Raw genomic sequence first — 22,527 nt, 5'->3', positions numbered from 1 at the left:
TTTTTTAAAAAATATGCTTAAATATTTTCAGAATAAAAGATATGAAATCTGAGGTTTGCTTCAAAATAACCCAAGGTTAAGGAGACACGTGAATAAGAATAGACATAAGAAAAATAAAAGTTTTTATATTACCTTTAAAAAAAAAAAGACAGAATGAGATTGGCCACTTGATAATTTTTTAATCTAGTTGATGGGTACCTGGGCGTTTATTATGTCATTCATTCCTCTTATGTATACATTTGAGCGTTTCTCAAGTTTAAAAAGTTTGCTAACCATGTGTTAAATAAAACTCAAATCTAAAATTGTTTTCTCTTTCTTTGTAGATGGCAAGAAAGAAGTTGAAAAAGTTCACTACTTTGGAGCTTATGCTCAGTGTTCTTCTGCTTGTGGTGTTTATCATCACTATTCCTCTCTTTGTGCTTTCAGCCAGAGACTCTTTGGAATCAGAAGGTAACAAGGAACTCTGGTGTTCCCCCCTCCATATATTGCTCTTATCAGAGCAAACACCTCAGAAATGGCAGGGAAGTGATGCTTTCATATTCACTGGTGTGAACGTGTGTGTGTGTGTGTGTGTGTGTGTGTGTGTGTGTATTATATGTGTGTGTTGGGGACCACCTGACTCAAACTGTGACAGCACAATAGGTATTCATTGTAGGCCTAACTCTGACACTTTCATTTCCTAATTTAGCACAGCGCAGGATTCCGCAACTGGCACTTGAAATATATTTGCTGAATTTCATTGAATAATTGTAATTTTGTTAACAATAGTAATCAACAATACCCTTATATGAAATGTAGTCAAATAAGTATATAATCAATTAAAGTACCTTCAGCCCAGGTTTGGTTCTTTAAAAAAATAACAGCTACCAGAGTTTTTTTTATTAAAAGTTTATTGAACTGTTTTATTTTAACAGAAGGGCTGGATTGTGCTGAGTTATCCATGATTTCTTATCTGGACTTCAGCTAGGAGCAGCTTCCTAGGTGGGGCACGTGATGAGGGGCTAGTGTGTTGCCAGAGGAAAACCTTTGCCCCCTCCCCCTACCTCATTTTCAGTCACACCACTTCTACTTCTGTGGGAAGTTAGATTAGATAATCTCAAAGGTTGTTCAGTTCTTAAAATTCTATGATCCTGAAGATGAAACTAAAACCCTTATGCGGAAACTGGCACAAATATAAAGTTCTATTACTCCACCACATTTGAATTGGAAACCTTAGTGAAAAGAAAACTTATTAGAAGCCTCATTGTTTTGTCTTAATATTGTTATTAGCTTATTGTAGAGTGCCCTAAAGAAATCTAACTTCCTTATGTTAGAATGCAATAAATGTGCCTTCTTTATTTTACTGACTTTAAAAAAAAAAATTTATTTATTATTTTTGACTGTGTTGGGTCTTCGTTGCTGTGCGCGGGCTTTCTCTAGTTGTGGCGAGCGGGGGCTACTCTTCGTTGTGGTGCGTGGCCTTCTCATTGCGGTGGCTTCTCTTGTTGTGGAGCATGGGCTCTAGGTGTGCAGGCTTCTGTAGTTGTGGCACACGAGCTCAGTAGTTGTGGCTCGTGGGCTCTAGAGCACAGGCTCAATAGTTGTGGTGCACGGGCTTAGTTGTTCCACGGCATGTGGGATCTTCCCGGACCAGGGCTCGAACCTGTGTCCCTGCATTGGCAGGCAGATTCTTAATCACTGCGCCACCAGGGAAGCCCTATCTAACTGATTTTTAAGTCTGAATCCATCAATCAGCTGGCATAGATTCTAGCCGCCAGTTTCTAGTTTGGTGGCCTCCCTTTACATTTTTTGTCCTATGAGATTTTACATTTGTATAAGAATACCATCACTCAGAAGTGTTCCTTGTCAAGGGATTGCCTGTTGACTGAGCAAGGAGAATTGAGGTTACTATGATTAGGGTAACATTCAAGAGAACAACATATACTGCACGTGATCTGTGTGCAAACATTTCGTGAACCAGCTGCCTGGGTGGAAGTACAGGACCAAAGCAGAATGTACAGACATCTCTGTAAAGGGCCATATACTTAGTACTTCAGATTTTGTGGCCCATACGGTCTCTGTCCTAACTACCTAATTCTGCCTATAATAACAAAAGCAGCTAGAGACAATACATAAAAAATCTGGGTGTGGCTGTGTGACAGCAATATTTTATTTACAAATCAGGCTGTGACCTGATTTGGTCCACAGGACATAGTTTACCAACCCCTGGAGTAGAGAAGGTAGATTTAGTTCCCACTTTGGTGAGCTTCCAATCTAATGTTGGAGTCCAACTCCTTGCTCTTGTATGCACTGTCTCATAGGGGAGGGCCTTGCTGGTAGAAGGGGATGGTGCAGGTATATGTAGAGTTAAATACAGTCAGCAAGAACAAAATGAGGCTTTATAAAGTGAATGTGCACATTTCAGGGTCATAGAGTGAAGCCCAATCAGTAGTGGAGTCCATATAATTGGAGGTGTTGAGAACTATGGGGGTATCAAATGCCTGTGGTATTAATTCTGTCATCTTATGTTTGCTTTTGGGATTATCCCAGGTCCTGGGATGACAGTTACTCCAGATCCTGGGAAAAGTACCACTCCTGGTTCTGCCGAGTGCCCAGTGGTAAATGAATTGGAACGGATAAACTGCATCCCTGACCAGTCACCAACAAAGGTTTGACTTACAGACCTTGTTTTCATTTAAGAGTTTATGCCATCAGATGAGGGTTTGTTTTCTTTTTTTTTTTCTGTTTGTAGCCCCCAGAGTTGTTTATTGTTTGCATTGCAATTATTGGTGGCTCAGGAAAAGAAATCCTGTATTCATGCTTATATGACAGCTCAGCCTTGGGAGAGGAAGAACTAGAAAATTTCCTTGTGTTGACAGATTCAGCAAATAAAAGTACATGCTGTCCATTTAGGTTTGAATTTCAGATAAACAATGAATAAATTTTTAGTATAATTATGTCCCGTGTAAGACTTGGGACTTACTTATACTAAAAGTATATTTGTCTTTTATCTGGTAACTCTACTTGGTTACTGGTTCTCTCTGACTCTGTTTCTGACTCTGTTTCTTGGCCTCTGTCTCTCTTTTTTCCTTACACAATTCTAAAAGATTATCTAGGATCTACAATAAAAAGTCATCCATAGGCATAAAACAGTATTTCAAATAAGGATAAAGCTTCAAGGGCCAAGTTTTGAAGGAAGAGGTAATAAATACCAGATTAAAGATAGTGCAGGCAGCTGGGCGTTTACTGTTGGGCAGTGTTTCCTGACCATCACCTGAAGTCCAGCTGAACATATGATTATAAAATGCATTGCACACACCATATCAGTCATGTCTCGTGTTGAGAGTGAAGAAAGACAACATGCAGCCTTCTGAGTGAAGTCCACTGACCTGAAATGGCAGATTTGTATCAGACACAGAAGGGATGCTTGCTGCATGCGATTCTTGGGCATGTGGCACTCTCACATTATCTCTGTAGCCATCCTATTGTTCACGGGCTGGAATAATCTGTGATGTTCTTGAGAGTTACTATTTTGGTTTGTCTAAAGGTCCTAATACCAAAAGACATTTTATTTCTGCATTTATTTTTCTTTCATACTTCTGGAAGCTAGAAGTCCAAAATCAAGGTGTCATTAGGGTTGGTTCCTTTTTTTTTTTGCAGTACGCGGGCCTCTCACTGCTGTGGCCTCTCCCGTTGCGGAGCACAGGCTCCGGACGCACAGGCTCGGCGGCCATGGCTCACGGGCCCAGCCGCTCCGCGGCATGTGGGATCCTCCCGGACCGGGGCACAAACCCGCGTCCTCTGCATCGGCAGGCGGACCCCCAACCACTGCTCCACCAGGGAAGCCCAGGGTTGGTTCCTTTTGAGGGCTCTGAGGAAGAATCTGTTCCATGCCTTTGTCCTAGCTTCTGGTGACGGCCACAATCCTTGGCATTTCTTGGCTTGTAGCTACATTACTCCGTTCTCTGCTTCCATCTTCACAAAGCATTCTCTGTGTGTGTATGTGTTCAAATTTCCCATTTTTATAAAGACACAGATCACATTGGATTAAAGGCCCACCCAACTCCATATGATCACACCTTAGCTAATCACATCTGCAACAATCCTATTTCCAAATAAGATCAAGTTCTGAGGTACTGAGTATTAGGACTTCAACATATCTTTTCTGGGGACACAATTCAGCCCATAACTTGGACAGAGTCACAGAATGTGAACTGTGGAAAGTGAGAATGGTTACACAATTTGAGCCTTTGGTATTGATTGAAATAGCATAGATGCTGAGTCAGAGAGAACCAAGACGGCAAAGAAATAACAGATGAGAAATCAACCATAGTGATAGACTGGGGTTTTGGGGAAGCTGGAAGTTAAGGCAGAAAAAAAGAACTAGAGCCAGATAAATAGCTTGGAGTAGAGAAAATGCCTGGGAACTGTAGTTAGGAGCAGAGTGATTGGACAAAACTAGTCAGGAAGCTCAGAGGCTATGTTGAAGGCAAGAGAGAGCACCAATATGGTAAATAGTCAAGGATCAGGAAATCCCCAGGACAGGACAAAGCAGTGAGAGCACAGAAGGGCATCAGCCTGGACAGCAAGGCTGCCAATGTGGGAAGGAATCCCAGTTAGAGCGGTTCATCAAACCAAGACTATTGCAGCATTCAATCCCCTTCATCTGGCGTCTTACCCTGACTGAATGAATGTAACTTTCTCTTGGATTAATGAAGAGACACGCCTGCTTGGAGTAGGAAGAAATGTGTCTGAACAGAAAAGGTGGATTCAGATTTTGGAAGACCTTGGATTTCGGGTAGAGGAGGTTGGCTTTTTATGTGATACACAGCAGCTAGGAGCAGCCACTTAGGGCTGAACGAAATCACGAAATGGGAAACCAAGAAGAGAGAGAATAAAAGACAGAAATAAAGGAAAAAGAAGATAGAAGAGAAAAAGAAAAAAAAGCGCTTCAGTATGGGGCCAAATGTCATAAAGTTTGGTATTTTAGATGATAGGTTCAATAGGTAGAGGAGATAAGCTAAGTAAATACGTAACTAGAATATAAAACAAAAATTTATAAGATATAAACGAAATACTGTGTGGATCACAAAGCAGAAGAGATTATTATCAAGGAGAAGGTGACAGCCTGGAATTAATGATAAGCAGGATTTTGACAGAGATGAGAGGAATGGAAAGTGAATTCAGGATAGAGGAGACTGCACACAAAGTGACAGAAGAGGAAGTTGTGGGGCACATACATGACATATTGAATGGTCCCATATGGCCAAGATACAGGATGGGTGCCAGATGGCATATAATGTTTAAGACTATATGGTAGTTTGGAGCTTGATGATAGAGGACCATTCATTAATGTGCTGCTTTGCCAATAGGAATGGGAAGTCATGGTCTAGATATGCTGTACCTAAACAGGATGTTTCCAGAAAGTTGATCTGCACCCATTTACTTGCCCCTGTCATAGTGTGCTAGGAAACTACTTGCTCAGAAGCCCACCTGGAAGACTAATGCATCCTCAGTCTGTCCACTTTCCTGCAACAGCCCATCTTGTTGTTGGCTACGTGAACTTCAGATGTCATTATTGCCTCAGTAATGCTTCTTTGCTTTTATAATAAGGCTGTTTAATACTGTGGTATCAAGATTGTAGTTCAGTAAACAACCTTTGCCTTTTTTCTAAATGTTATACCCAAGTGAATTAATCTATGACCTTTGCATTCATTCACTGGCCTGCTCCTCTTTAGTTCAGCCAGAGAGAAATACTCTGGGAGCACTTTCAGTGACCTGGATTTTCATAGAAGGTATTTCTTAGGTATTTTGTTGTGTGTTCTAAGTATCCTGGGTGCCATATGCTAATCTAAAGTATTGTTGAGAGGCTGATTCAATGGATAATGTTGTGTATATGTATATAATGTGTTTGTTGAAGGAAAGTATATGGCTATGTGGAGGAGGGGAGTGGGAAGAAATTATGAATATGACACTAGGCTAGGCAGAATGTTCTACTGCTGAGGCCATCGCTATATCATTTTATCATTCCTCTCCTCTGGGATTAAAGAACTAAGAGTATAAATTTCCCTTCAGATGATTCTTTGTTGTAAATTCCATTGTTTCTTATCCCAGTAAAAGGAGGGAATTCTCTGTCTAAAACAGGACCCATAAAGGCTGTGGAGAGACACTGGACAGTACAGAAAGAACAGGATGGAGGGATACAGGGTTAGAGGAGCCAGCACCTAGGACAGGATGGCTGGCAGGGCTGAATGAGCAAGGTCCACTGTGGTCCCATTCCCTCCAGTGGCAGGAGATGGCTAATTCTGATTCACTCAGGCCAACTCTCACTGCACCTGGGACACTTCCTTTTCACGTGTTTGCATTTGTCCTTGCAACTTTGCTTTCTGTCTTTTATAAATGCTGCAGTTGCTGAGGTCCTGAACTTTTTTTTAATCTTAGATATGCTGCTTCCTAATGACCTAATGATGCACATATTCCAAGGCATGTGTAGTCTTATCAGTAAATTATTCTCAACTCACTCTGATTTGTACACATTTCTTGTTTGTGTTATTCTAGATTCTACTTCTTATTTTTATTATACATGCTGCAAGTATCTTCTGCTGTTATGAGGCTGTGTTCACCTATTTTACGCTGTCTTGATGAACAGATATTTTATATTTTAATGGAGTCAAGCTTATATATTCCTATATTACATCATATCTCAAGGAACAATGCCAGGAAGATTAAAAGCCTAAAGGCAAAAAAGAAAAACTTATGACTTTAAGAAGAAAATAGAAGATCTAATATAATAATAATTAACTTATTTAGTTTAAATTTATTTCTGTAAATTTTCTTGGATTTCTACTTACATAATATTATGTCAGAAAATAATGATAACTTGGCTTCATCCTTTTTAGTTTTACAAATTTTCTTTATTTTCTTGTCTTATTAGTCTTGTAGTGTTAGGACCTCCGATATATATTTAATTATAAAACAACATAGGCATGGTCACCTACTCTTTTTTTCTGATTTTAAAAGGAATGTTTCTAACATTTCAGAGTTAGTGAGATGGATATTATAGGCTTTAGGTATCTACCCATTATCCAACTAAGGAACTTACTTTATATTCCCAGTTTGCTAAGAATTTTATCATGAATAGGTGATTAATTTAAATGATTGTATTGTGTACTTCCTTTAATAAGTTATGAAATATTATACAGTGGATTTTCTAATAGTAAAGAATCCCTGTGTTTCTGGAAGAAACACCACTCGCTTATTATTTATTTAATATGCTGCTGATTTCCATTGTTAAAATAGCGTGCTCTTTTCTTTTAGGTTTTTGCATTTGTATTCGTGAATAAAACTGGATTCTAGTTTTCCTTTTTCTCTCATGTCTGATTTTGATATAAAATACTTCCTTTTTTGTTTCTTCTCCTCTCTCTCTAAATGTTAAGAAGCATTGGGGGTTGGAGGAGAAAGGGACTCCAGTGGAGCAGAGCTTGACTAGGTCATAAGCAGTGTCTTCAGCATCTGATTTCTCACAATCTCTGAGTTCAATCCAGTCCTTCTCTTTGTGTTGGTGCAGGAGCCTGTATGTATCTATTATGTAAAAAGCAAAATATCTTTACTTTTTTGTCTACTTTATCTATCAATTACTGAGGGAGTTCTTTAAAAATATTGCATTATGTACTTACTGTCTTTTTCAATTTTATCTTGTGATTCTTTAAGGTTTTTCTGTAAATATTTTGAGTCTTTATTATCAGGTGTGTATCGGGTTTGAGATGTCATATCTTCCTGGTGAACTGAAGCTTTTGTCATCATGTAGTGACTCTATGTCTCTCTAATAATTAATATTTACTTAAAGTCTATTTGTCAGCTATCACTATAGCTGTCCTAACCCTTGGTAAGAATTCTTCTCACATAGCTGTTTTCCCCTGTTTTAGTGCTTTTGTGAGCTTAAATTTTGGGTGTGCTGCCTGTAAACAGCTTCAGTTGAATTTATTTCTGTAAATGTAATCTGATTATCCTTGTTTTTTAAATTAAGTATTTAAGCCATATGATAATTGACATGAAAAACTTTTTTCTATGGTCTCATTTTGTGTTTTCCATTTGGCCTGTTTTTTATGTACTGCTCCCCATTCACGCCTACCCCCGTATACATGTTTTCTTTCCTTATTTTTTGCATTGAGAATTTTTCCCCTTAGTTTTCCCCTCAATACTGTATTGGAAATTATACACTCTATATTATTTTGGCAGTTTCTCTTAAATTTTATTTCTCATGTTCAACTTAAAAGGACATTTTTTGTCTCAAGTTTGGGTTTAATTATTTTTGGGTGCCTTCAGTCCTATTCATGTTGTCATTTTTTTATAGCTTCTCTCTACAACTCTTTTCTGAGGTTTCACCTACTTTTTACTCCCTTGTCTATTTGCCCTGCTCTCTGCTTCTCCCCACATTGCTCCCCATAACTGCTTAGGTCCGCTGCAGGGCCTGGGATTTCCAGGTGGCCAAGAGGCTGTGCACTTTTCATGCTGCTTTGGCCACTCTTTGATCTTTGCCCTTTCCAGTTCAGTGAAGAAGTTATTAAGCTCTGGGGAGCATGCAGAAACCGTTCTGCTTAACACTCTTTTCGACACCTTTCCCTTTTCAGGTTATACTGAAGTTTCATGTGAGTGGGTTTTGAAAAGAAAAAACAAAAACTGCTGACTAGTTGAGTTCACAGTGAAGCCTGGTTCCATAGCAGTGGAAACCACAGATGGACACTGTTTTTCGATCCTTAATATTGTTTATTATATTAGCATATGATTACCAAAAAATTAGCATATGATTAAATCTAATTGTTCATATATCTAAGCAATTTTTTTTGTCTTACATTTGTAAAGCATTACCATATCCTGCTGAAAATATGTTCAGCAGATACTCAACCCAGACTATAGAGAAAAAGAAATGGATAACAAGAGAGCTAAGTTTTGGTCCTTGTCTTCTCAATAGCTAAGTGACCTTTGGCAGATCACTTCACCACTGCGAACTTTTACCTCTGTGGCCTGAGGTTCTTCATCTGTAAAATAATATAGCAGGGTATGTTAGTTATCTATTGCTGTGTAACAGATTATCCCAAAACTTAATGGCTTAACACAACAAACATTATTTTCTCACAGTTTCTATGGTCAGAAATCTGGCCTTGGTGTATCTGGGTGCTTTTGGCTCATAGGCTTCCAGAAGACTGCAATCAAGGTGTCTTCTGAGACTCAGGGATGATCCTTTTCAAGCTTGTGTATTGTGATTATTAGCAGAATTCAGCTGCTCAAGGATTGTTGGGCTGAGGACCTCAGTTCCTTGCTGGAGACCTCCCTCAGTTCCTCACCATGTGGGTCATTCTGCAGTGCAGCACCTCACTTCTCGCAGAGTGAGAGCTCCAACAGAGCAAGTGAAAGGGAGGGAGCAAGCTAGACAGGAGGCACTCTGTAATCTAATCCTGGAAGCCACAACCCATAATTTTTGCTCTAGTATTTTATTAGTTACACTAAAGAGGAATGGTTTCCTTGTACTTTTTTTATATTTAACCTGATTGCTTCTTCCAAATTAGTTATATGAGAAAGAGATTGTATCCATTTTAGTCTCCATGTGATTCAGTCATTAATTGTAGTAAAAAGCAGGTACCTTTCTTAAATAAGAATCAGAATCTATTTGGGTTTCAAGGAACAATTAGTGCCTTGGGAGGAGTTAAGAGACTATATATACATATATATACACACACACACACATGTATATACTGTGTACATATGTATAATATATATGTATATATGTCACATATACTAAATATACCCATTTGTAATATACACATTTAAAATTCAAAGCAAAATTGCCTTGATTTCAAAGCTTCTGAATAAAGTTAATTGCAAAGTTTTTTTAGAGCCCAAAGCCAATATCAGTGAAGCTCCATTTGTCATTTTGGGTCACTGGTGATATAACTATATAGTAGTTTAGAATATTTAAATAAATTTACCAGGTTTATTGTGATGACAGGTAGAGAATGCATTGTGATCATATATTGTTATATGATAACAACGAGGAAGGATATTGGTCAGAAAAGTGAGTTTTGAGTGCAAGCACCGCATTGACTGGGATACAGCACAATTTCTTTAAGTATCAGGTCCCTTATTTGTAAAACAAGGCTCATGAGACTGCAAGCTCAAATTATATTTATCAATGATAGTGTTCTACCCATAGTGGAGTTACTCTAACTAATCCCTTATTTCAGGCCATGTGTGACCAGCGTGGGTGCTGCTGGAAACCTCAGGGACCCATAAGTGTGCCCTGGTGCTACTATTCTAAGAGTCATGGCTATCAAGTGGAGGGCAACCTTGTGAACACAAGTGCAGGTAAGCCAGACTCAGCCTTGAGGAAGGAGCTCCAGATCCTCTGGGGAGGGAGGTTTGCAAGCATTTATTGTAGGCCAGGCACTGGGCTGTGTCCTCTGCAGGTTGGCTCTGTACACTGCAGAAGAGAGCTGTAGCAGCAGGTGGGGTGTTAACTCTGTACGGCTACCACAGCGTGTGACAGGAGGTGGGCACTGCCCTTGAGCAAGGACTAGAGTCTATTTTGGCATCAAGGAAAAATATCACTCTCTGTCTTGGGAGTTAGGAGACATGTTCTATTCCTGACTGTGTCTTTATGTACCTTTGTAACCTTGTCCAAACATTGTAACTTCTTCGTTCCCCAAGTTTCTGACTTTTAAAGAGAGGGATTTGAACTCAGTAACCTCTGAGACTACTAACAACTCTAATATAGTGTAATTTTAATGATATGGAAACAATTCCCATTTTATCAATGTTTTATGAAAGTTAGCTAGCCAGTGTCAGTGTTCATGGGCTAAACATCCCCCCTTCTTTCTCCCACCTCAAAATGCAGACATAATAATGAACATGCTGGGGATACTTGGGGAGGCTCTTAGCATAAAGGAAGAGGCATGCTCCTCTTCCAGGGCCTCTTGGCCTGATGGGCTTTTCTAATAAGGTCTCGACTCTCACCTGGCTTGTCACATAACTGGGGAGATGGCATCAATACATCCGATCACCTGTGGCGTAACATGAAGATAACTGAGAAGGAATAATGGATGTGAACACCTTGAGGGCTCAGAATATAAAGAGTATATGAGTGATGGATGGGCTGGTATAACGATAGTTTGGCCTTTGAGGGATGTTTCCATTCAGATTTTGGAGAAGAGAGGCATGGTTTTTGAATAAGGTAATGACAATACCTAGCTTCAGAATCTGGCCCAAGACAGTATGTGTGTATGATGAGGTACACATCCGTGTCTCCTCTTCTGATGGGAAGTAAAGGCTTTTCGCCAGCCCCTTTGACATAAAGCTTAATTGTATGTGGCTGTTTGTGAATTTACACAGCCAGCTATGAAAACTCTTTACCCCCTTCACATTAGGATTCACAGCCCAGTTGAAAAGGTTGCCTTCTCCATCTCTTTTTGGAAATGATGTCAACAACGTCCTTCTCACAGCGGAATACCAGACGTCTAACCGTTTCCACTTTAAGGTTGTAGTTTGTTTCTTTTTTGCTATTCTTTTCCATTATAGTTTATTACAAGATACTGAACATAATTTCCTATGCTCTACAGTAGGCCCTTGTTGTTTATCTATTTTATATATGGTAGTTTTTGTCTGCTAATCCCAAACTCCCAATTCATCCCTCCCTACCCCCCTTTCCCCTTTGGCAACCCTAAGTTTGTTTTCTGTGTCTGTGTGTCTTTCAGTTTTGTGAATAGGTTCATTTGTATCATATTTTAGATTCCACATATAAGTGATAGCATATGATATTTGTTTATTTAAAATTTTTTTGGAGAAGTTCTTGTTCCCTACCTGATGACTGCAGTTACTACAAAAGAGAAAAATTTGCTAATGGAGGTGTTTTTCTGTGCTGTCATTATTCTTACTTAGCATGTGTATGTTGAAAGCATTTATCGCCTTCCTTCGGTGTGATAACTTCCTAAATGTATATTATAGAGCTCACAGGTGAGCTTTGGCTTTCATTTATTTTCCCTTTATACCATGTGAAATGATATAGGGAAGGAAAAAAAGAATGATCACAACTTTGAAAATTCTAGAGATAGTTTATGTCTGCAGACTTGTAGTATATATTTCTACCTAAAGACTAACTTATGTCCAAGTGTTAAACATCTGAATTTGGTGACATAATTTCAGACATAATGTCATTTGCTGCACAGGTTCCTGTACCAGGAGCACAGGTGTTGGGAAGCACTGGTGTTGGTAGGCATGTTTCTATTTTAGAAAAACAGAGACATGTTCATTTTGACTGTCTTTCCCTAATCTCTCTGGACAGTTAACTGACCAAAACCAGGACAGATACGAAGTGCCCCATGAACATGTGCAACCCTTCAAAGGAAATGCTGCTGCTTCCTTGACCTATAAAGTTGAGGTCTCCGAACAGCCATTTAGCATCAAAGTGATCAGAACGAGGAACAATCATGTTCTGTAAGTTTTGCAAACCTATCTGGAGACTTAGTATGAAGGTTATGGGGGAGGGAGGTTTGAAGCCTGAAAAAGGATGCATTTCTACAATATTCCTGAAGGTTGTGAGCCCACTGTTGGTGACCAGACTCTCTACCTCCAAATGTACTTTTTTTCTGCCTTCCTTCCTCTTCCTTCCTTCCTCCTCTTCCTCGTCCTCCCCCTCTTTTATTACTAAGCATTTATTGTAGGCCAGGCACTGGGCTGTGTCCTTTTTCTCTTTCTTCCTTCCATTTGGCCATTTTTCCTCCTTATCTTCCCTTTTTTCCCTCCATCCATCCAACACCCATCCAGCAGTAACTCTCTATGGAGCATCTACTATAACGTACGACTCATATTCTGGTCATGTGATAGAGAGTCAAGGGGACAAATCTAAGAAATGTGCCGAATGGTACCTGCCCTCAGCAAATCCTGATCTCTTGATGTCCATGGAAAAATGTCACAGGAGGGCAAATGGGGCCGATTAAACAGGGAGTATTGAGTCTCTGAGATACAAGAACAATTTTCTAAGCAGTTGCATTCCCTCCACTCCACTTGCCCACCCGTCCCTGTGTTTTCCACCCATGTCTAGGTTTGACTCCAGCATCGGGCCCCTGCTGTTTGCTGATCAGTTCCTGCAGCTTTCCATCCGACTGCCTAGTGCTAACGTGTATGGTCTGGGAGAACACGTGCACCAGCAGTACCGGCACGATATGAATTGGAAGACCTGGCCCATATTTGCCAGGGACACAATCCCCAAAGGGGTAACCTTTCAGTACCTTTCAGTATGGGGCCCTTTCCACTGACTATCATAGCCTCTTTCATGAAGGTCACCCCTAGCAGTGCAGTATAACAGTTAAGAGTCAGGTGCTCGGGTGAAGCTATCTGGGTCTGGATTCTGACACTGCTACTCACCAGTTTTGCGGTTCTGGGCAGGTTTCCTCTCTGTGTCTTTAGTTCCCCATCTATGAAATGGGGGTAATATACTTACTTCATAGGGTTGTGATGGGAATTAAATGAATTGATACATGTAGAGTCTCTAGAAGAGTGTCTGCCACATAGAAAATGCTCAATAAATACCAAGTATTTTTCATCACATTTTCGTTTTGAACTAACTAGTTGTGGAGAAAACTAATATTGATTCGGCACAATATGCTGGTTATGGTTACCCTATTTTAGGTTGACCTTTACAAATCACCAACTTACCAGGTTTGTCAGCAAAATAGGATAAAATATCAACTAAAATTCTGTATTAATCATTCTTTGTGTGAAGAATGTTTGGGGCAGTGAAAGAATAGAAGGAGTAGAGTTTCGTTGTTATTATTTTATTTTGTTTTTTCTCTCTTGGTTTTGTTTTGACTGCTAAAACTCAAAGCAGAGGTATTTTCTAGACTCAGCAATACTACATTCAGGTCTTGTTCAGCAACTGTCCCAATTAAGCAGAACTAGTGGCTGGATGAAAGGAAATTAGAGGAATAATTTATTAAGCGAATTTTTAAATATATTATCTCTATTTACCAAAAGGACTCTGAGAAAAATAAGTCTAATTTACTCCATTTAACAGACAAGGAAACTGAGGTTTAGGAAAGCCAAATGAATAGCTCAACGTAAAAAAAAAAAATAGTTCGTAAGGAGCAGAGATAGGATCTAATCCCTGGCCATGCTCCTCGCCATACCATAGGCATATCAGAAAAACAGGAAAGGTGTTGGGTCCGAGCAGCTCATCTGGGATATGGCTGGTGATGCTTGTTTAATAAGGAGCCTTAGATCCTCGCTGCTTGAAGTGTGCAGTATGGGCACCACCGCGTGACAAATTTGGGCTCTCAGCTCCCTCTTCCATCTACTAAATTAGACCCCACACTGAAATGAGGTTCCTTTGTAATTTGTATGCACACCAAATTTTGAGATATGCTGTCCCAGAGCAGTGATTCTCAAACATGATTACACATTGGAATCACCCGGGGAAATTGAACAAACTATCAATGTCTGCTTCTATTCCCAGAGATTCTGTTTTAATTGGGGTGGGATGCGGCCCAGGTTGAGAACTACCGTTCTAAAGTCCAGAAGACCAGCTCAAGTTCTAATGTATGCTGTTGTAAAGACTAGAAGACCAGATATCTTAAGTAGAGTTCCATCTAGTTGCAAATTAGAAAGGTGCCTGATTTATATTAGGGCTCGATGGAGTTTTTGCAGATGAGGTTAGGTCAAGACTCTGAGTCAAGGTCAAGCCTCTTTGAGAGAAGAGCTCTTTTTTTAAAAAAAAAAAATTTATTGGAGTATAGTTGCTTTACACTGTTGCATTAGTTTCAGGTGTGCAGCAAAGTGATTCAGTTATACATATACATATATTCATTCTTTTCTCAGGTAGACTATCACAGAATATTGAGTAGAGTTCTCTGTGCTATTACAGTAGGTCCTTTTTAGTTATCTTTCTTATATAGTTCACCTCAAGCTCCTGATTTATCCCTACCCCCAACGTGTCCCCTTTGGTAACCATAAGTTTGTTTTTGATATCTGTAGAGAAGAGCTTTTTTGAACTACAGTTTCAAACCTCCTGTTCTCCCACATCCTAACATATCGCAAGTTCTCACATTTCTATTAGATAAATGGTCATAGCTGGCTCATTCTATATGAAAATGCTAATTCACTTGATTAACATCAACCAAGTATAGACCTTATATTAAAAATTTGTGTCTTCTTTGACATGAATTCCTTGTCAATTCTTCACATGATTAACATCGATTTCCTAAGCTCTTTCTGGCCATGTGGGGTTTATTTGTAAATTTTTGGTTTTGAATTATCTTTCTGCAGGATGGAACTAACTTGTATGGTGCACAGACATTCTTCCTATGCCTTGAAGATGCTAGTGGATTGTCCTTTGGAGTGTTTCTGATGAACAGCAATGCCATGGGTAAAAGACTAAAGGAATATTCACACACAAGGATGATTTTCAGTCCCTTTCTTATAGCATTATGATAAAGGAATGGCGCCCTTTAGGAATGGCTGAGCCGTAGCTTGGGACCTTGTATGTTCTCTGCTTGTGCCATTCATACTTCATTACCTGTTGACCCATGGAAGCCATGAGTAGAGTTTTCTCTCTTAGCTTACGATTTTCTTGAATCTGGTTGCCTCTGTTGGAGTATTTACTATTATAGTGTTAAAACAGCTAATCCTTTCCTATAATCTATTCTAAGGCAGTTTCTACCAATTTGTTCTTCTCCTTCCTCAGACTTTCATCCAGTACTGGGGTTAATGAAAGCTCTGGTAAGAAACGGGTAATGGCTCTAATAGCAGGTGTAACCAAGGAGCTACAACTGAGCTGTGAATGTTACATCGAGACATCCACGGGTAGCAAGGCAAAGTGGAGTGTGAGGGTCAGGCAGAGTACAATCAGATTGTTTAAGACCAAATGGCGTAATATCATAGGATTCCAGGAAGTAGCTTGCTTCCTTATCTTTGAAGGTTTTAGATCAGATCAATGATTCTCAACTGTTTTTCTGCTTCCACCAGTAACAACCAATCCCAGGGCAATGAATCAATCCCTACAGGGAAAGAGGAGTTCTGTCAGAATCTCCCAGGGTTGATGGTCAGCACAGGATATTGATCCCCACCCTCTTCTCAACTGGGACTTGATGGACTAGATCAGTACTCCTTAAAACGTGACCCATGGAGTGTTCAAAGACTGTTTCAGGTCTACAGTAAGATGAGTATAAAATTAAGAGTAAACATTGCTGTAGCGTCCAAGTGCATGTATGAAACTTTTTCTAATAATTCATTTTCATGTTATTTTACAAAAATATCAGTTTGCAAAGAACTGGAAATTTAAAAAATAAAGATCTGATCCTTTACCACAGATTGTTTGAGAATCACTCTAAGTGATCTAAGATGATTCTAAGATACCTGATAGTCAAAGAACAGACTGAGATAATACAAGGATTGTACAGTTTCAGGTGGCTGAAAGGAACCAGAAAATAATCTGTGTCAGGCTTAGAGGGAAAAGTCACAGAATCCTAGATACTCCGTGTGAGTTGTTCTTATGCCTGAAGAGTACATTTTAGTCGATCTTGAGACCTTTTATCCCTAATGCAACTCAAAGCTATGGGGAGACTTCACCTCTGAAAATTACATGTGGGGCTTAGAGGGATTTTGAATGTGTAGTATTATCTCTGACATCTTTTTAGTTTGGCTCTTGCTTGATGTGAGATCTGCTGAGGCTAGTACCTCCGTGTGTCTCGCCAGGTTATGTTCCTGCAATAATGATGGGATATGGGGTGGGAACAGCATATTCTGTAGTTGTGAATGTCAGAGAAGAAAATTTTTTTCTCTATCCTCTTAGGTTTGGTATTTGGGGGCCTGTGAATCAGTCTAGCAAAAGACAGGTTAGCAAGAGAAGAAACTAGGTTTATTTACGTGTGCAACCTGCATATATGCAAGAGTGCTCAGTGAGTAACTCAAAGGGGTGGTTAGAATTTGGGACTTAGAAACCATACTAATAGAGGAAGAAATGTACCTAGGATGAAACAAATGGCTTCCTAGAAGGGGTGAGAGGGATAAAGGGCATTTAATGGAACAACAAATGACGTTTTGGAAAGATCAGCGAGCCCTTAGGAGAGTAGTGGGGGCTGGGTGTTCTTGTGTGCTGCCAAGTTATTGTCTCAGAGGAGATTAGTTTTGCTCCAGGGCAGGGGGTTTATGACAGCTGAGTCTGTATGGGAGGCTCTGCTTTCAGGTGGATAAGGGATTTCAGAAACTCAAACTCATTCAGCTTACAATCATTTTTATGCCACAGTGGCTTATTCTGGACCCCTTCCTGAAACTGGTTGCTTTTTCATGAAATCCTGACACAGCAATTAAGACACTGCAGTCACCAGTTATGGAAACCTGTCACAGAACAAATGCTTTGGGTTCTCTTGTGCTGTCAGGGTGGACTTTGATTGTCAGAGTTTGTCCCTTTTTACACAAAAACTGAGGCATTAGGATCTCTTCATTAGTGTTCAGATGACTGGTGATCCTCTGGTCTAAAGCTTTGTAATTATTACTCTAGAATAAATTCTAATGTTTATTTGCTTCATTTTTAATCTTTCAAGAGGTTTCCCTCCAGCCCACCCCAGCTGTCACTTACCGCACCACTGGGGGCATTCTCGACTTCTACGTGTTCTTGGGAAACACTCCAGAGCAAGTGGTTCAAGAGTATCAAGAGGTAAACTTATAATGTTATGGTTATGACTGAGGAAGTTGTAAATAAGAGCAAAGAAATGTAAATTTAATATGCAAGTGTGACTCACAAACATATGCTATTATAAGTAGCTATTATAAATGTGCTATTGCAAATTGATCCGAACCTCAATGATTTATTAAAGGGCCCAGCATTCTAATATTAAGGAAATAGTGTGTTGGAAAGTGGGATATGTTTTGTGCCCCCAAACTAATGCGTAGAAAAAGTTTTGTTAAAAATAGAGTATTTGCTAACTTCCATTTCACATCATTCTTTCAGCTCATTGGACGGCCAGCCCTACCCTCATACTGGGCACTTGGGTTTCATCTCAGTCGTTATGACTATGGAACCCTGGGTAACATGAAAGAAGTCATGGAGAGAAACCGTGCCGCACAGCTGCCTTACGTAAGTAAGGCAGCAAAAAATCTTCCAAAAATAAAAGAATTTTCTTGGGGAATAAGAACAACTGTTTATACTGTCTCCTTCTGAGTTTTTTTAAAAAATATACGACAAAAATATTTTAATATATTCAGAATGCTGGACTTTATTGTTGGGCCAACCATTCCTTGAAGGGACTGGTTTTCTTATACTTACTGTATTGATGACATTCTGCACAATGCATTCTTATTTGTATTCTCAAGGCATTACTTTCCTTAGTTTAAGGGAACAAAAGAATACAGTTTATACATGTAATAAAATATTTTTATGATTTAACTGGCTAAATTTGAATGTGTCTAGTATATAATGAGTAGCGAGGTCTTACAAGACATGCAAAGAGAAACACCCAGTAGTCTCTGAAATAATCCTCTTCTCTCCCTTACTCCATTCCCTTGGAGGCAGACGCTTAGGTCTTGGAGCAAGAGTCAATTTCATTCTGGGCTCCACTATTTTCATACAAGTAAAATTAGGAAAGAGCAAATGCCAAAGAAGGCTTGAAGTGGAAGAGAAGCAACAATACAAAATGTGGTGTAGTCAAATGCGGGAGAAGTGGGAGAGACAGTCCCTTCCCTCCTTTATCTTGTGGATGACATAGCATTTAGGTAATGGATATGTTTTGATAGCCTTAGTGATATTTTTTGTAACTGTTGTGGTTTGTTTGTTCGATTGGTTTTCAATGCCGGAGCACCAGGCAACAAGGTAGGGTGATGCAGCTCATCTGATTCCAGGGGTGGGCTCATAAATTGTGGATGTTGTGTATTCTTTCAGGACGTTCAGCATGCTGATATTGATTATATGCATGAGAGGAAGGACTTCACTTATGATCCAGTAAATTTTAAGGGCTTCCCTGAGTTTGTTAAAGAGTTACACAATAACGGACAAAAATTGGTCATCATTGTGGTATGTGCTGTCCTCTTATTCCCCCACATCAGGTCCTTGCTCTTCCTTGTCATTACGCCCCCTCCCCCTCCCTCATGCCTCAATCCCCAGTTTCCTTTCAGTGCTTTTAGCTCAAAGCTAGGTCCCTCATTGTATTTTTCCCCTTCTTAGGATCCAGCCATCTCCAACAACTCTTCCCCAAGTAATCCCTATGGCCCATATGACAGGGGTTCAGATATGAAGATATGGGTGAATGCTTCAGATGGAGTGACTCCACTCATTGGGGAGGTATCTTAATGGGGAAGTGGGGGCTGGTGGAGGGGCTGTGGCAGTGTGTGTGTGTGTGTGTGTGTGTGTGTGTGTGTGTATGTGTCTGTAATTGTTTTGTTTTACATTTTCAGGTGCCTTATATATGCTGGGGATCAACTTGCCCTTGTCCTTTTGTCCTCAAACACCTACCAGTCATCCCAGTTCTTACATTCCCTTCACAGAAAAGTCCCTTTAAACAATAGACTTAGATACTGAATGTCCACCTCCTCACCTCACCCCCCATTCACTTTTTTTTTTAATTTATTCATTTTATTTATTTATGTTTGGCTGCGTTGGGTCTTCTTTGGTATGTGCGGGCTTTCTCTAGTTGCGGTGAGCAGGGGCTACTCTTTGTTGTGGTGCGTGGGCTTCTCGTTGCAGTGACTTCTCTTGTCTCAGAGCATGGGCTCTAGGCGCACGGGCTTCAGTAGTTGTGGCACGCAGGCTCAGTAGTTGTGGCGCACAGGCTTAGTTGCTCCGCGGCATGTGGGATCTTCCTGGACCAGGGCTCGAACCCATGTCCCCTGCATTGGCAGGAGGATTCTTAACCACTGCGCCACAAGGGAAGTACCCCCCATTCACTCTTCAGCTGACTGCAGTCTACTTTCCTTCCCCGTCACTCCACTGATGCTGCTTTGGCACCAGTTACCTCCTAACTGGCAAATCCAATGAAACTATTTCATTCCTCTTCTTACTCAGTTTTTCTATTATTTGGCAAGTTTGACTAGTTCTTTCTCAAACTTATTTGTCCTTGTTTTCCATGAAGGTGTTATCTGCTGGTTCACTTCTAACACCTCTGCTGACCCGAGTGCCTAGTGTCTGAGAAGAAGTGGATAGGAAGAGAATAGAGAAGAGTAATTGATGATTAGAACCCATAACTTGTCATGGGTCAGTTGAAATTATACAGAACTCTCCCTCATTTACCATTCCTAGGATTAGGAGTAGAGAAAGTGTGAGGAAAGGGTGAGGCATAGTTGAAGATTAGCAAAGACTTAACCATTTTTTTGAAATTAGTTTTTTCTCAAGTGACTATTTGACTCCTCCTATTTAGCCTAAATATTTAAAGCACTTTACATTCCTAATTGAAAAGGACCTGTGCCTGGGCACCTCTGTTGCCATGATCGTATTAGGAATTTCTTTGTACTCTGTTTTACTCTGTATTCATTTAACTTCCTTTGATCAATGTTTTTCTTTTCCTCCTGCAGGTCTGGCCTGGAAAAACAGTGTTTCCTGATTACACCAACCCCAAGTGTACTGCTTGGTGGGCAAATGAATGTGAGCTTTTCCACAATCAAGTAGAATTTGATGGAATCTGGATTGTGAGTTCTTAACATTTTGATTACTAGGCGGCTAACATTCAGACTGTGTATCTCTATATCATCGAGTCATGGAGCACAGGGGGAAGAGGAGGAGAGGAAAGCAAGTATGGCAATAATTCTAGGTATTCTCTCTCTTACTATTCAAATAATCTTACCAAAACACGTAGCTTAGACTTCAAAATCAGATTGTTAGAAGTGGAAGAAAGTAAACCGAGATATCTGTTTTTTCCAAGTCTAGCTCTCCTTTTACAAATGAATGAGCTGAAGTAAAAATAGGTCATGTACTCCTTACATTGTCACAAAGTACACAAATTGTTCAATTGCCCCTTCAGGGCTCTTTCACTTGGACGTGTTGGATAAACTGATCAAAGCCAAAGTACTCAAGTGAGCGACAGAACTGTGGCTGCAGAAAGGACAAATGTCTCACATGATGTCAAAAGAAAACAAATGCAAAGCAGCAGGTGTCTGGCACAATTTACAGAGCTCTAGAGTTGAACTTTTTTCTATTTATAAGAGAAAGGTAGAAAATGCAAACAATACAAAGAGCTAAACAGATGAGGAGAGCGAAAGTGATATCAACCAAAGACATCTACCATCAATATTTCAGTATGCATGTTTCCAGAGCCCTCACTTGCACAGCTGTGGGTACATGCCTGTTCTCTCACTCTCTGCATAGGTTTGTATTATATATGTATATGCATTTATATGTGTGTGTATTCATAGCTATATTTGAATATTTAGAGAATATATGAGTTGATATACATGGGACCATATAAATTGAAATATTTTTCACCTAATATTTTTGGAAATTTTTCATTTTCAATGATTATATACATATATCATTTTGAAGGGATTTTAAGAACCTTCTCCACAAAGCCTTCAATGGGTAGAGAAGACAGGACAGGAACATCTATTTCTCTCCTTAACATAAGAACCTCGTTAAAAAAAGAAATATCTAGAATCATTTCTCTGAGTCCTAAACAAAAAGAAAGACACCATCAGTACAACATACGAGGACATGTTACTTTTTCTTAATAGTCTTTGTTCTTTGTCTTCTAGGATATGAATGAAGTCTCCAACTTCGTGGATGGTTCAGTTTCAGGATGTTCCACAAACAATCTAAATTATCCCCCATTCACTCCCAGTAAGTGCTGATTAGTTTGATTAAAATGGCAATGAATATCTGGTATTTTAAATTCATAAGGATATATATGAATAACCTGGCAAGGGATTTTTTACATAAATTGCATAGGGGAAGGAAAATGTGGGTACTATATAAAGAAAACTAGGAAAGAAAATCAAAACACTCTATGCTTTCCTAAATGAGGCGTAAATTCAAAAGGGGCAATCAATCTAGTCCTTCTACCTACATCTGAGCTGTTTCTGTTCCAGAGAAGATATGGTGCAGAAGCCAGAGGTTAGTGGTTAGTTCATTTTCCTCTCAAGTGTGTACCCAAATAGGTTAGGGCTAACCAGAGAGAGACTAGGTAACCAGGTTAGGTCTTCATATGAAGGTCAAGTCTGGTAATGTCAAGAAGAACAGATGTCAGTGAAGAACAGATTTGGACCATAAAATGAAAGGAAGCCAGAACCCATTGGTGGGGTGGGGGGGAAGAGGGGGCCGGGTCAACATCAGAGTCAGTGAGTATGATGCTAGTGAGTTCTGACTGAACTTTGAACAACAGTGTATCCCAGGGTGTGGCCCTGGAATCACAGCATTTATTGTAGTTTGAAGAAATCTAGAGGCTCACAGATAAATTGTATCTTGATTAAGAAAGGAATGAGCTGCTAGAATTATAGCATCTTATGAAAACTTCCAGTCTGATGGAAAAATAGGAAATTAGGGCAGTTGGGTCAGGATCAAATGCTGAGAGATTCAGATGGGAG

At 39.7% G+C, this 22,527-nt stretch overlaps 1 protein-coding gene across 2 annotated transcripts in view; it reads left to right on the top strand.

Annotated features, from left to right (window-relative positions):
* Positions 1 to 323: 323 nt before the first annotated feature.
* MGAM (maltase-glucoamylase) overlaps positions 324 to 22,527 on the top strand; it is a gene marked incomplete at its 5' end in the record, with an annotated part of 77,886 nt that continues 55,682 nt past the window's right edge. The window contains 13 exons of one of the 2 annotated variants that reach the window (XM_082662311.1): positions 324 to 450; positions 2,554 to 2,648; positions 10,221 to 10,341; positions 11,400 to 11,509; positions 12,314 to 12,465; positions 13,073 to 13,244; positions 15,292 to 15,391; positions 17,568 to 17,680; positions 17,975 to 18,100; positions 18,902 to 19,033; positions 19,184 to 19,300; positions 20,527 to 20,640; positions 21,700 to 21,784. In XM_082662311.1, coding sequence (XP_082518437.1) covers positions 324 to 450; positions 2,554 to 2,648; positions 10,221 to 10,341; positions 11,400 to 11,509; positions 12,314 to 12,465; positions 13,073 to 13,244; positions 15,292 to 15,391; positions 17,568 to 17,680; positions 17,975 to 18,100; positions 18,902 to 19,033; positions 19,184 to 19,300; positions 20,527 to 20,640; positions 21,700 to 21,784 — 1,564 coding nt within the window. Of the gene's footprint in view, positions 451 to 2,529; positions 2,649 to 10,220; positions 10,342 to 11,399; positions 11,510 to 12,313; positions 12,466 to 13,072; positions 13,245 to 15,291; positions 15,392 to 17,567; positions 17,681 to 17,974; positions 18,101 to 18,901; positions 19,034 to 19,183; positions 19,301 to 20,526; positions 20,641 to 21,699; positions 21,785 to 22,527 lie in introns of both variants that reach the window. The other variant, XM_082662310.1, reaches the window with a different exon arrangement.

The sequence above is a fragment of the Grampus griseus genome (genome assembly GCF_964374135.1).
Source record: "Grampus griseus genome assembly, chromosome: 9".
NCBI classification, from domain to species: Eukaryota; Metazoa; Chordata; class Mammalia; order Artiodactyla; family Delphinidae; genus Grampus; species Grampus griseus.
This window is presented reverse-complemented; position numbering and strand designations above follow the sequence as displayed.